The sequence below is a fragment of the Anolis carolinensis genome, chromosome 6 (assembly GCF_035594765.1).
Source record: "Anolis carolinensis isolate JA03-04 chromosome 6, rAnoCar3.1.pri, whole genome shotgun sequence".
In the NCBI taxonomy this organism is placed as follows: Eukaryota; Metazoa; Chordata; class Lepidosauria; order Squamata; family Dactyloidae; genus Anolis; species Anolis carolinensis.
In genome coordinates this window covers 7004413-7019284 of record NC_085846.1, presented here as the reverse complement: position 1 = coordinate 7019284, position 14872 = coordinate 7004413, and the positions used below count along the sequence as shown (strand labels likewise).

The window sequence follows — 14872 nt, the reverse complement described above, 5'->3', positions numbered from 1 at the left end:
TGCTTCCTGCCTGGGGGAATTCTTTGTTGGGAAATGTTAGCTGGCCCTGATTGTTTCCTGTCTGAAATTCCCCTTTTTCTGGGTGTTGTCCTTTATTTAGTGTCCTGATTTTAGTGTTTTTAATACTGGTAGAATCATAGAATAGTAGAGTTGGAAGAAACCTCATGGGCCATCCAGTCCAACCCCCTGCCAAGAAGCAGGAAATCGCAGATCCACATTGTGTTCATTTTCATGTAGACTTGTCCACAGCTGCATGGATCCTCTCACCTCTGCAGAAAGTCCACCATATACCATGCAGCTGTGGACAAGTCTACAGAGGGACAACAAAGCACAGCATCACCCAAACACAAATCAAATAACATGAAAGACACTGAAGACTCACTCAACCAGAGAAGTCAGCCATAGCAGGGCCCTTGAGGAACCAGCCTGGACACAGTTGAGAAGACAGAAATGCTGGAACACTCCAACAGCCATCATGTCAGACTACACAGAGAAGCCATTGAAATCCACAAGCATGTGGACAATTTCAACAGAAAGGAAGAAACCATGAAAAGGAACAAAATCTGGCTATTAAGCTTTTGAGTATAAAAAAAACTCCAAAATCAGAACAGTAAATAAGGAACAACACTCAAAAAAAGGAAGAGTTCCAGACATGAATCAATCAGGGGCAGCTAACGACTCTGAACAAAGGATGCCCCCAGACAGGAAGAAGCCAGGAGATGAAGCTATTCAATGCTAATTAAGGTGATTAGTTACAACATTCACACTGGCCTCCAACTGACAAGAGTTCTTCCTCCCATCCTGGACTTTCCATAGATATATAAACCTTCCTTTCTTAGTTTTCCTATATACCTCACAACCTCTGAGGATGCCTGCTATAGATGTGGGTGAAATGTCAGGAGAGAATTCTTCTGGAATATGGCCATACAGCCTGGAAAACACACAACAACCCCACTAATTTAAAAGGCAGGCATGGGCAAACTTTGGTCCTCCAGTGGCAGGCTAAAACCCGGAACCTGAATACGTGGCTGAGACCGGATGAGAGACTCCCTTTTGGGCACACGGAAGACTGGGCAGCTTGGAAGGTGCTGAACAGGCTGCACTGTGGCACCACGAGATGTAGAGCCAATCTTAAAAAATGGGGCTGCAAAGTGGAGCCCACAGCATGTAAGTGCGGAAAAGAGCAAACCACAGACCACCAACTACAATGCAACCTGAGCCTTGCCACATGCACAATGGAGGACCTTCTCACAGCAACACCAGAGGCACTCCAAGTGGCCAGCTTCTGTTCAAAGAAAATCTAATATAATGCAAAGTTTGTGGTTTTAAATAAATTATAACCGTATCTTCAATTTGCTTCTGACATGATAAATATAGCCCCTGAGGTTTCAAACATAGCATTTTGGCTGCTAATGCTTGCATTAGCTTGCAGGCATCATCTGTTCCAAATGCTGCAAACTTGCAAAGCTCCTTTCTTGTTATGTTTCTCAGGTTAGTGGAGGGACCTTTTGCTTGTTACCAGATCCATCAGACAAAGGGGGATTATAACCCCTAAATGTTATAATTATTTTATAAAAATACTTATAATTATTTTAAAATTATATTTTTATTTATAAATAAATCAGTATTAACACAATCCTTGGCGATCTGCAACCATTGACTATTATTGCTTATGTGTTGTTGAAGGCTTTCATGGCCAGGATCACAGGGTTGTATGTTTTCTGGGTTGTCTGGCCATGTTCCAGAAGCATTCTCTCCTGATATTTTGCCCACATCTATGGCAGGCATCCTTCAGAAGTTGTGAGGTATTGCTAATGCTAAGGGGGAAAAGGAAAGAGCCTAAGGCTGTTAGGAATGGTGGGAGTTGGGAATCCAAAACATCTGGAGAGACAAAGTTGTCCCATGCCTGATTTAAAGGAAATAGGATAGTTAGTGAGCAAGAGGTTTGTAGCTTAAATCTGTCAAGTCTTTTACTCCTGTGTATTAAGTTTTGTTATCTGTAGTAGGTATGTAGCTGTAGTATTGTAGTAATTAGAATTTGCACATAAAAAAACTAAATGTGTAATCTATGTAACCATGTTTTTGAATTAAAAAAAAAACTAAACTGGCCAGATCTAAACAAGTTGTAATTTTTTTCAGTGTGTCAGCTTGTTTTTATTATGAGTCTCTTTCAAAAGAAAAAAGCAAATAATAATATTTAAGGGCTAAATAAAACACATTGACTATTGGAATACAGTATTATACTAATAATACAATATATTAATTATATATTATATATTAAATGTAATATTACTAATATTTCCATATAATGATATAGTACAATATACTAATTTAATGTTTATATTGTGCTATGCTAATAATATATTGTATGTTCATTTGATTTGTAAGCCGCTGAGTTCCCTTCGGGATAAAGAAGAGCGGGATATAGATGTAGTAAATAAATATTGGATGAATAACCCAATGGGCATAAAGTTGCATGCAAAAAAACCCCAAAAAACAAAAACAAAAAACCCTGAATTGGCCAGATTTAAACAAGTTATAATTTTTTTCAGTGGGTCAGATTGCCTTAATTACATGTCACTGCTTTAGAATGTGGAAAAAAGCAACATATAATAATTGCAATACTTAAGGGTGAAATAAAAAATACATTTGACTATTGAATGAATAAAACAATGGGAATAGAAAACCCTTAAATTGGAGCAGGCATGCTGTCTGGATTGAAAATAGTAACTTTTAAATTAATGGAGACTGGGGTTAACACAGCTCTTTTGAGGAAAACGTGGGTGGCCCTTAAAAGGGCCTTTGGGGTTTTGTTGAAGAGATTAGGGCTGGAAAATTAGCCTCCAAAGCCGTAAAGAGTGCGGCCCTGGCGCTTCAGGGCGTAGACCACATCCATGGCGGTGACGGTCTTCCTCTTGGCGTGCTCGGTGTAAGTTACGGCATCGCGGATCACATTCTCCAGGAAGACCTTCAAGACGCCCCGGGTTTCTTCATAGATGAGCCCCGAAATGCGCTTGACACCTCCACGACGAGCAAGGCGGCGAATGGCGGGCTTGGTGATGCCCTGGATATTGTCCCGAAGGACCTTTCGGTGCCTCTTGGCGCCTCCTTTGCCCAAGCCTTTACCGCCCTTTCCACGACCAGACATCTTTCTGAAGCAACCACAACCTCTCTCTCAAACGGAAAGAGAGCTCGGCAGCCGTCGCAGGGTTTTTTATAGCTCGTTGTCGGACCAGAGCGAAAACTAAAACCTTTCCTGTAATAAATATTCATAAGCACCGCCCACTTTCCCCAAGCCTAATACGCCATAGGCTCTCCTTCTGACCAATCAGGTTTCAGGCGGGCTTTTTCATAAACAATCGAATTGTTACCTAACCGTAGCCTCAGACAAAAGGTTCAAAGTTCCTTTGACAGCAGAAGAGGGTTGGATTGGATGATCTGAAGGAGCCAAAGGGATCTTGATACCACGGAGAAGGGAAAGGAGCAGCACAGGGAGGGAAAAGGAAGTCATGCCCTTTGTTCCTGAAGGTTTAATTCCCTAACATCCCGTTGTTGCTGTTAAATGCTCTTCAACTGACTTAAGCTTATGACAAAAATCTTCTCTTACGTTCTCGATAGATTTCTTCAGAGCTGATATGCTATGCTTGCCTATCTCTGAGGCTGAGAGAGTGTGTGACTTGCCCAAGGGCACTCCACTTGGTCTGCTGTTTCCCAATATAAGCCTCAAACCATTACACGACCCTGCAATGTAGGAACAGGGAAAGGCAATGATCATCAATGTATCTTTATAAGAAGGCCAAACAGACATGGAAAGCCCTTCATAATATAAATCAAGCCTGGGCAAACTTGGGCCCTCCAGCTGTCTTGGACTTCAACTCCCAGCATTCCTAACAGCCTCATCTTAAGCGGCAGACGGGGAAAAGGAAGGCACCTGAGGCTGTTAGGAATGCTGGGAGTTGAAGTCCAAGACAGCCAGAGGGTCCAAGTTTGCCCATACCTCATATAAATGATGTGTGGAATATTATTTGAATGCAATGTTTGAATGCAATATTATTTGAATGCAATATTGAGTGCTTTGAATGCAATTTTCCTGCTTCTTGGCAGGAGATTGGACTGGATGGCCCACAAGGTCTCCTCCAACCCTATGATTCTATGATTCTGTGGAAACCACCCTCACAGGCTCACCTTCAGTTCAATTCACAGCATGCAACATTAAAAGTAGACTATATCCTAGATTACTATATGTTTTAAAACAGAATATTGGTTAATTGTTTGGAAACTATTTACTGTCCTGATTTTAGAGGTTTTTTTTAATACTGGTAGCCAGATTTTGTTCATTTTCATGGTTTCTTCCTTACTGTTCAAATAAAGAACAACACTCAGAAGACAGGGGAATTCCAGACAAGAAACAATCAGGGCCAGCTATCACCTTCCAACAAAGGATTACCCAAGGAAGGAAGCAGCCAGGATTTGAAGCTGCAAGGCCATTCAATGCTAATCAAGGTGGCCAATGGCAACATTCACACTTGCCTCAAGCAGGCAAGAGTTCTTTCTCCCACCCTGGACATCCTACAGATAGATAGATAGATAGATAGATAGATAGAGAGATAGATAGAGAGATAGATGATAGATAGATAGATAGATAGATAGATGACCTTCGAGATATATGAACCTCACTTACCTAGTGTCCAACAAACCTCACAACCTGTGAGGATGTCTGGCATAGATGTGGGCGAAACATCAGGAGATAATGCTTCTGGAACATGGCAATACCACCTGGAAAACTCACAGCAACCCAGAAACAAGAAAGCTAGGAAGGTTATGAAATAATTATAATCTATGCTGACTTTTGGGGAAAATGTTACTCAGTTTTATTATATTTCATTTTAAAAGCAGTGTAGAATTTTATGTATGTGTATATACACACACACATATATATATGTCCATGTGTGTGTGTGTGTGTATTAGTATATATGTGTGTGTGTATATATATATGCATATATATATAGCTTTATGTATATAGATATAGAGAGACAGATAGAGTTGCATTAAGAAAAACGCAGCCCAATGACTCTTTCGGAGACAAAGAAAAGCAGGCTGACAAAACCCATGACTGTTTCCTTCAACCCCTGAAGCAATGACGTAATGCTTTTCCCCCTAAGCAAAACATGCAAATAAGAAGTCTTCAAAGTCGTCTCAATTCTATTGGATGATATGAACACAAGCACGCGATTGGTCCATTCGAATGTCACGCTCCGATTGGCTGGAAGGAGCCATCTTCTTATTGGCCAAGAGGGGGCGATGTGACGTTTTGACCAATCAGAACGAGGAACTACGATCCTCGAGACTAAATAAAAGGCGAGGCTCGTGCTTAAACAGGCTACATTCGTTTCATTTCTTTCGCTCGTCTTTGTTGCTTATCTTCTCTGAAAGCCACCATGTCTGGACGCGGCAAGCAAGGCGGCAAAGCGAGGGCGAAGGCCAAGACCCGATCTTCCAGAGCCGGGCTGCAGTTCCCCGTGGGCCGCGTCCACCGTCTCCTCCGGAAGGGCAACTACGCCGAGCGGGTCGGAGCCGGGGCGCCGGTGTACATGGCGGCGGTGCTGGAGTACCTGACGGCTGAGATCCTGGAGTTGGCGGGAAACGCAGCCCGGGACAACAAGAAGACCCGCATCATCCCGCGCCACTTGCAGCTGGCCATCCGCAACGACGAGGAGCTAAACAAACTGCTGGGCAGAGTCACCATCGCCCAGGGAGGCGTCCTGCCCAACATCCAGGCCGTGCTCCTCCCCAAGAAGACCGAGAGCCACAAGGCCAAGGCCAAGTAAACACGCCAGTTCCCTTCGGATTCAGCAAAGCCCCAAAGGCTCTTTTCAGAGCCACCCACTCTGTCACAAAAGTGCTGATTTCCTTAATGGCCGTTTCAAACATCACCCTCTGAAATTACTGGATGGACAGAACATCCCAATGTTATGTTTATTATATAGTAGAGTCACTTATCCAACGTAAGCAGGCCAGCAGAACCTTGGATAAGTGAATATCTTGGATGATAAGGAGAGATTGAGGAAAAGCCTATTAAACATCAAATTGTTATGATTTTACAAATTAGTGTTATACAACAAATTTGACAGAAAAAGTGCATTACACATTAATGCTATGTAGTAATTACTGTATTTACAAATTTAGCACCAAAATATCACAAAACATTGACTACAAAAATGCCTTGGATAATCCAGAACCTTGGATAAGTGAGACTACTGTATTTATTTATACCCTGTTTTATCTCCCAAAGGAGACTCAATGCGTTGTTGACCCTTCCCTATGCTATCCAAAGCTCAATACAGTAGTACTGTTTCCCTGTAAATTGTGTAACAAAATATATCAAATAGATCATCAGTATAAGGGCCAGGTACAGGCAGGCCCCAAGTTACCCCCCCCCCCCCCCCAAAAAAAAAAGGTTCCATAGGTTTGTTAAGCTAAATTTGTGAGTCTGAGCAGGGATATTTTCTAAGTATAAACTGGGTTGCTATTCTCTCGACGTTTCACCTACATCTATGGCAGGCATTCTCAGGTTGTGAAGTCTGTTGGAAACTAGGCAAAGGGGTTTATATATCTGGACTGATATGCAGGGTGGGAGAAAGCACTTTGAGGCAAGTGTGAATGTTGCAATTGATCACCCTGATTCACATTGAATGGCCTTGCAGCTTGAAAGCCTGGCTGCGTCCTGCCTGGGGGAATCCTTTGTTGGGAGGTGTTGGCTGGCCCTGATTGTTTCCTGTCAGGAATTCCTTTCTTTTCTGGATGCTGTTCTTTATTTACTGTCCTAATTTTAGAGTTTTTTAAATGCTGGGAGCCAGACTGTTCATTTTAATTGTTTCCTCAGTTCTGTTGAAATTATCCACATGCATTTATATAAATATACATACACACATTGGATTGTATAGAGATGGGTTAATACTCCTATTGTGCTTGTCTTGTCTGTGCCTCTGTTCGGAAGATCCCACTTCACTTTCTGTCCCTGTGATCATAGAGGATCAAAAGCAGTAATGTGAATAGGTAAAGGTTTCCTCTGATGTTAAGTCAAGTCGTGTCTGACTCTGGGAGTTGGTGCTCATCTCCATTTCTAAGCCAAAGAGCCATCGTTGTCTGTAGACACCTCCAAGGTCATGTGGGCTGGCATGTGAATATATATATATAAATAGGAACCACATTAAAAGCTGGGAGGTATTTTAGGCGCGGCCAAAAAAAAGGAAGGTTTACGAACAAAGAAAGCTCTTCTGCAAGGAGATAAAGCGACAGCACCCCACTTTAGGCCATAACCAAGCACAGCCTCCAAAAATGCTGAAAGCTGGGGAAAAGCCTATATAAAACCCTTATTTGTTGTCTGTCTTGTCACTGTTATGGAAACAAAGCTTGGGGGTAAATATTCAGTGGAGACCCCTTTTCCTCAAGATAACTCTTTCAGGAGCTGATGTCCCTTCAGAGGGGTAGGCTCTTCTCACTTCCTGTTGTCTTACCACTCTTTTTTTTAAAAATAATTAAAATTTTCCATAATATAGACAACTTACCTCTTACCTCTCTTCTTAACTAGGTGTTTGTAAATCGGATGTTCGTACCTTGGGAACTTCCTGTAATCAGAAACTAAATCCAGTTTGTAATCTATTGCCACCCTAAAGTAGTTAATACAGGTTCACTTTAATCTGACCACTGGCAATGTCACAAGTGTACATTGCTCCAAACCAAAACAGTATTCATATTTCATAATAATAACAACAACAATACATCATCTTTATTTATATCTTGCTTTTCTCCCTCACAGAACCCAAAATGGCTTACAACATATTAAAATAATGTAAACAACAATCCAAATACAGTAGAGTCTCACTTATCCAACACTCGCTTATCCAACGTTCTGGATTATCCAACGCATTTTTGTAGTCAATGTGTTCAATATATCGTGAGATTTTGGTGCTAAATTCATAAATACAGTAATTACTACATAGCATTACTGCATATTGAACTACTTTTTCTGCCAAATTTGTTGTCTAACATGATGTTTTGGTGCTTCATTTGTAAAATCATAACCTAATTTGATGTTTAATAGGCTTTTCCTTAATGCCTCCTTATTATCCAAGATATTCGCTTATCCAACATTCTGCCAGCCCGTTTATGTTGGATAAGTGAGACTCTACTGTACATCGATAATAAATATAAAACATAAAATAAACAGTGTAAAACAACAATAATATATATTCACATTGTTGTGGCATTGTGTCAGATTATATTACACTTTGTTCCAGTCCATAAACATGGTGTTTCTCATCACTCCAGATTAGTTTCCTTCACTAAAGGCCTGTCTAAACAGGAAAGTTTTTGGATTGCTGTGAGCTTTCTGGGCTGTTTTAGAACATGGCCATACAGCATGGAAAATAGTAATCCAGTGATTCCAGCCAAAGCCTTGACAACACAGGAAAATTTTTAATTGGTTCTTTAAATTTAAACCTGCTTTGGGATGCTAAACCAAAAAGGAGGTCCATGTATGTACACAAAATAAGATTGCCATTCTGGAAATTAATAAATGATGAAGACTCAACACCATATTGATAATCACTATCATCCGTCTATTTCCCAAACTGTACTTTTGTTTGGTACTATCCAAGATTATATACTTTGGGAGCTACTTAAATGAATATATTGCTCTATCTGGATATTCATGAGTTAGGGTAGTGGGCCTGGTAGGAATTGTGGGAGTTGAAGTCCAAAACTCCTGGAGGGACCAAGTTTGACCAGGTCTAATATAAAAGCCATTTGACAAGCCCACAGATTTCATATAAGAGTGCTTCAACAGTGGAACTCTGCCTAGGGTCTGAAAGTTCTTTCTTTGAAAGCTTCTAAGCAGGGGTTGGATGGCCATCTGTCAGGAGTGCTTTGGTTGCGCTTTTCCTGCATGAAGACAGAAGGGGATCGGACTAAATGGCCCTTGGGGTCTCTTCCAACTTATGATTCCAAAATCATTGACTTTGTGACAACAGCCCTATTCATGAAAACATGGGTGGCCCTGAAAAGGACCTTTTTAAAAATCTGCTTTGATCTAAGCCTGAAAATTAACCTCCAAAGCCATAAAGAGTGCGGCCCTGGCGCTTCAGGGCGTAAACAACGTCCATGGCAGTGACGGTCTTTCTCTTGGCGTGTTCGGTGTAAGTCACAGCATCGCGGATGACATTCTCCAAGAAGACCTTCAGGACGCCCCGGGTTTCCTCATAGATGAGCCCCGAAATGCGCTTGACACCTCCACGGCGAGCGAGACGGCGAATGGCGGGCTTGGTGATGCCCTGGATGTTGTCCCGAAGGACCTTCCGGTGCCTCTTGGCGCCGCCTTTGCCCAGACCCTTCCCGCCTTTCCCGCGACCAGACATATCTACCAACAAGCGTCTGCACAAAAAGAATCAGAAAACTGTAAGCAACAGAGCCTGCCGCCCCCCTTTATATACCAGAGGAGCCGACCAGAAGGGAAACTTCAGCTCTTCCGCCCCACTGCAACTGTATTGGCTAAACTGTATTTACTTCGCCAATCGCATACGCCGTAGCAAGTACCCAATGAAAAACAAGCCCGGGCTCGTCTAGCCAATGATGTTTCAGCCCGGGAAATTCAAACGTACTAACGGTCACAGCAAGATTTTCAGCCAATCAGAACTGTCAAGTCTGTCTATAAATTGACTGGAGAAAGCAACTGTGTCTCACTCGCAGTCTCGCATCGAAAGTGCTGACATGGCTCGTACCAAGCAGACAGCTCGCAAGTCCACCGGTGGGAAGGCGCCCCGCAAGCAGCTGGCCACCAAGGCGGCCCGGAAGAGCGCGCCGGCCACCGGGGGCGTGAAGAAGCCTCACCGCTACCGCCCGGGCACCGTGGCCCTGCGGGAGATCCGGCGCTACCAGAAGTCGACGGAGCTGCTGATCCGGAAGCTGCCCTTCCAGCGCCTGGTGCGGGAGATCGCGCAGGATTTCAAGACTGACCTGCGCTTCCAGAGCTCGGCCGTGATGGCGCTGCAGGAGGCGAGCGAGGCCTACCTGGTGGGGCTCTTCGAGGACACCAACCTCTGCGCCATCCACGCCAAGCGCGTCACCATCATGCCCAAGGACATCCAGCTCGCCCGGCGCATCCGCGGGGAGAGGGCCTAAGGCGCTTCATTCCCACACACACCGATCAGACCCAAAGGCTCTTTTCAGAGCCACCACTTGATCCCAAAAGAGCTGATATTGTGAATGAATTTGGTGCATACATACTGGGATTCAATGCGGTTTGGCCTCACTTTCACAATTCCATGCTAGTTGTAGTTTTATAAGAGGTTTGGCCCTCCACCCGAGTGCTGATGCCTTGCAAAAGTCCCATGATCCTATATAATTATCCTGGGAATTGTAGTTTTACAAGGTTTTTAGTTGTAAAACCAAACAGGAAATCCCAGGAGCCCGTATTACCTTGGGGATTTGCAGTTTGACAAAGGCTTTGACATTCTTCTCAAGGGTGTTGGGGCCTGGGCCTCACCAAACTACAACTTCCAAGATTCTATAGCATTGAGCCACAAAGTGTCAATGTATTGTCGAAGGCTTTCATGGCCGGAATCACGGTTTTCCAGGCTGTATGACCATGTTCCGGAAGCATTCTCTCCTGATGTTTCGTCCACATCTATGGCAAGCATCCTCAGAGATTTAAGTGTCAATCTACATTTTGGTGTTGTCCATCAATAATCCCCAAATTTCTTGGTTTTTAGATAGTTCTTAACCCATGCAGACACTTTAATACAAGAGTGGGAAACTAAAGTATTATAGTACCAAAAGTGCTGAAAACTGCATTGAAACATTTGTATAAAGTTGGAACTCTTAGCTTCATTTTGAGAACATGGACCATTCAGTTCGCCAGGCAGGAAACGCCTGATCAAAGCACCCCTGGCAGATGGCCATCCAGCCTCCCAGATAGAGTTCCATGTTGGACAAAGGCATGGGCAAACTTGGGCCTTCATGTGTTTTGGACTGCAACTCCCAGCATTCCTAACAGCCTCAGGCCCCTTCCTTTTGCCCCTCAGCCGCTTAAGCGGCTGAGGGGCAAAAGGAAAGGGCCTGAGGCTGTTAGGAATGCTGGGAGTTGCAGTCCAAAACACATGAAGGCCCAAGTTTGCCCATCCACGGTTTAACAGCTTTGAGAAACCTAACATATAGATCACGAGTTCAAATTTAACCCCTTCCTTCAATGCTTTTCATCACTGTATTCCTTAAAAACCAGGAATTTGAACATTTTTTCCCTCTCCGTCCAACAATACCAACCTGGCTCTCAAAATTAATCATGACTCTACTTAAATAGTTAATATTTAAATGTTGTAACAGTGAAGCTTTCAATTGAAGACACTAAATGGCAACTCTAATTCTTTCTTCCTCTCACTGCTTCTGGTCACAAGCGTGGGTTTGATTGAATCAACTGTCCCAGGGTCCCCAGTCAAGCAGGCAATTTCTCATTAGGTTGCTTTGAGTTTTACAGGCTTTCTGGACATGTTCCAGAAGCATTCTCTCCTGATGTTTTGCCCACATCTATGGCAGGCATCCTCAAAGGTTGTGAAGTCTGTTGGAAACTAGGCAAGTGGAGTTTATATATCTGTGGAATGATGTCCAGCGTGGGGGAAAGAAATCTTGTCTGTTGGAGGCGATTGTGAATGTTCCCATTGAAAAGCCTTGCAGCTTCAAAGCCTAGCTGATTTCTACCTGAGGGAATCCTTTGTTGGGAGGTGTTAGCTGGACCATTCTGTCAAGCATCATGTCAGACTAAACAGAGAAGCCATTGAAATCCACAAGCAGGTGGACAATTTCAACAGAAAGGAGAAAACCATGAAAATGAACAAAATCTGGTGACCACTATTTAAAAACTCTAAAATCAGGACAGTAAATAAAGATCAACACTCAAGAACGGGGGAATTGCAGCCAAGAAACAATCAGGATCAGCTAACACCTCACAACAAAGAATTACCCCAGGCTTTGAAGCTGCAAGGCCATTCAGTGCTAATCAAGGTGATCAATTGCAACATTCACACTTGCCTCAAGCAGGCAAGCTTTCTCCCACCCTGGACTTTCCAGACATATAAACCCCTCTGCCTAGTTTCCAACAGACCTCACAACCTCTGAAGATGCCTACCATAGATGTGGGAGAAACGTCAGGAGAGAATGCTTCCAGAACATGGCCAGACAGCCCACAAACCCATTTTCTCATTGCTCCAAATTAAGTTTTAAATAGTGGCGTTGATCCTTTCTTAGGCCGCCAGAAGAAAGTATTAATCTTTCCCCATTTTTGATTATTTTGATTTAATTTATGCCAAAAGCAACTTGAGAATGTACTGCAAGCCATTTCTGGTGTGAGAGAATTGGCCATCTAAGAGCAGTAGTTCTTAACCTGTGGGTCCCCAGGTGTTTTGGGCTACAACTTCCAGAAATCCCATCCAGTTTACCAGCTGTTAGGATTTCTGGGAGTTGCAGGCCAAAACATCTGGTTGAGAACCATTGATCTAGAGTCATTGCCCAGGGGACGCCCGGATGTTATTGTCCTGCTGAGAGGCTTCTATCATGCCCCCAGCAAGCTAGAGCTGACAGACGGGAGCTCACCCCGCCTCGCGGATTCGAACCGGCAACCTTCAGGTCAGCAACCCAACCTTCAAGTTAGCACTTCAACCGGCACAAGGTATTTAACCCATTGCGCCACCGCGGCTCCGTTAAAGTTACTTATGAGTGAGATTCAGCTCTTTTCTGGAAGTGGTGGGTGGCTCTTAAAAGAGCCTTTGGGGTGTAAAGGACGAACCGCTCCGCTTCTTCGCCGCCGCCGCCGCCTCCGCTCTTTACTTCTTCCTGGGCGCCGCCTTCTTGGCCTTGCCCACCTTGGCTTTGGGGGTCTTGGGCTTGGCTTTGGGCTTGGCCGCCTTGGCCTTGGCGGGGCTCTTGGCCGGCTTCCGGGCTTTGGCGGCGGCCGCCTTGGGCTTCTTGGGGCTCTTGGCGGCCGCTTTCTTGGCTCCGGAGACCGCCTTCTTGGTCACCTTCTTGACGCTCTTCTTGGCCCCGGCCGCGGCGCCCACCGCCTTCTTCACCTTCTTGGCCGCGCTGGCGGGCTTCTTGGCGGCGGGCTTTTTGGCTTTGGAAGCGGCGGAGGCGGGCTTCTTCTTGGGGGCAGCCTTCTTCTCCTTGCCCTCGGAGGCCTGCTTCTTGTTGAGCTTGAAGGAGCCTGAAGCGCCGGTGCCTTTGGTCTGGACCAGGGTCCCCTTCGTCACCAGGCTCTTGAGGCCCAGCTTGATGCGGCTGTTGTTCTTCTCCACATCGTAACCGGCGGCCGCCAAGGACTTCTTGAGGGCGGCTAGGGAGACCCCGCCGCGCTCCTTGGAGGCCGACACGGCCTGGGTCAGCAGCTCCGTCACGCTGGGGCCAGCAGGCTTCCGAGCCTTGGCAGCGCCTCCTGCCGCTTTCTTCGCCTTCTTCGCGGGGGCCTTGACGGCTGGGAGCGCGGCTACCGGCGCGGCTGGAACCTCTTCAGTCATCTTGTCACTTCAGCGCCGAAAAGTTTACAAAACACCTTCTTTCTTCTTCTTCTTCCTTCGAAGCTCGCGTCGCCGAAGCTGAAACTGAACTGACGCGAGCCCAGGCGCCGCCGGCTATTTATAGGGGAGGAGCTGCGCGCTGATTGGTCCGTTTCGGGCAGGGTTTCTCGCGCTGACAGCCAGATGGTGTTCCCAGCTCTTTGCAACTTTTTGTGTTTCTTCACCGGCACAAAACGGGCCGTCAATCGGCCGCCGGGCCACCGATCGCTTCGGTTCCGGTACGGATCGAAAGAGGAGATTATGAGCTTTCCAACGATACCCGGGACCCCCCTGTGGGTGGCGAAACCAGCCCGGCAAACGAAGGGGAACTCAGCCACTGCCTGTTCTTTCGGCGGGCAAAATCGCAAAGTTCTGCTTTTCGGTGAAAATAGCAAATAATCTTTTAAATCAAAGGCTGCGAAGGGTCTCCGGGCGGGAAGCCAGAGGGGTCTTCTGCCTGACAGTGAAGAAAGAGAGGGTTTTCCACCCATAATTTTGCTGCAATCGCGGCTTTAACCGAGTCAAGTAACACATCTGACAAAGGGCTTTGGTCTAAATTGATCTATGGCATCCCGACGAGTTGGGCCCCAGAAAAGAAGGGGAAATGTCATATTCGGGGGGTCTGGGTCCTTGCGAAGAGCCCGCTCCCCACATCGGCGCCGAAAATTAATAGAAACCTCGAAATCCGGTCTTGTTTACACTTTTTCTGGAAGTCATTTAATAATAGGCAACACTTGCTTTTCTCTCAGTGTGTCCTTATGCAATCCATTGGAGATTCCCAGGGATGGGATTTCTCCAGTTAAACCTATTTAAACCACCACTTTCTGCAAAAATTGAACTTAAGGTATCATCCAACAGGGAAATTCTGAAAATTGTAAGTAGTTTAAGTGTGGGTTTACAGTGAATCCACACTGTAGAATTAATGCACTTCAACACCACTTGAACTGCCATGGCTCAATGCTATGATATCATAAGAGACATAGTTTTTAAAAGAGTTTTTAACCTTCTCTGCCAAAGAGTGAAATATTTCTTCAACCTACAAATGCCAGGATTCCATAGCATTAAGCCATGGGGGTTAAAGTGGTGCCAAACTGCATTAATTCTACAGTGTGGATAAACCTCAAGACAGTTCAGTTTCCCTTTATGGGAATGAAACCCACAGGGTGGCTTTGGGTGAGTCACAATCTCTCATCTTCAAGGGAAGAAATAATTTTTGTCATGAAAATTGCACCTGAAGGCTGCCATAAGTAGGAATTAACTTGAAGACACAC

At 44.8% G+C, this 14872-nt stretch overlaps 4 protein-coding genes across 4 annotated transcripts; 2 read left to right on the top strand and 2 right to left on the bottom strand.

Annotated features, from left to right (window-relative positions):
• Positions 1 to 2749: 2749 nt before the first annotated feature.
• On the bottom strand, positions 2750 to 9610 carry LOC100553870 (uncharacterized). Its single transcript, XM_062957051.1, has 3 exons — positions 9108 to 9610; positions 5438 to 5627; positions 2750 to 3177 (listed from the first exon to the last, which is right to left on the bottom strand). The coding sequence occupies exons 1-3, from the start codon at positions 9414 to 9416 to the stop codon at positions 2837 to 2839; spliced, it is 840 nt and encodes a 279-aa protein (XP_062813121.1). The 5' UTR covers positions 9417 to 9610; the 3' UTR covers positions 2750 to 2836.
• Positions 5397 to 6938, top strand: LOC100554065 (histone H2A type 2-C). Its single transcript, XM_003226657.4, has one exon. It carries the CDS (start codon positions 5439 to 5441, stop codon positions 5826 to 5828), a length of 390 nt encoding a protein of 129 aa, XP_003226705.1. The 5' UTR covers positions 5397 to 5438; the 3' UTR covers positions 5829 to 6938.
• A 158-nt stretch (positions 9611 to 9768) lies between the features above and the next one.
• LOC134292591 (histone H3) lies at positions 9769 to 10185 on the top strand. The gene has a single exon (XM_062958038.1). It carries the CDS (start codon positions 9769 to 9771, stop codon positions 10177 to 10179), a length of 411 nt encoding a protein of 136 aa, XP_062814108.1. The 3' UTR covers positions 10180 to 10185.
• A 2608-nt stretch (positions 10186 to 12793) lies between these two features.
• On the bottom strand, positions 12794 to 13646 carry LOC100554253 (histone H1). The gene has a single exon (XM_003226658.4). It carries the CDS (start codon positions 13560 to 13562, stop codon positions 12873 to 12875), a length of 690 nt encoding a protein of 229 aa, XP_003226706.1. The 5' UTR covers positions 13563 to 13646; the 3' UTR covers positions 12794 to 12872.
• Between the last annotated feature and the right edge of the window lie 1226 nt (positions 13647 to 14872).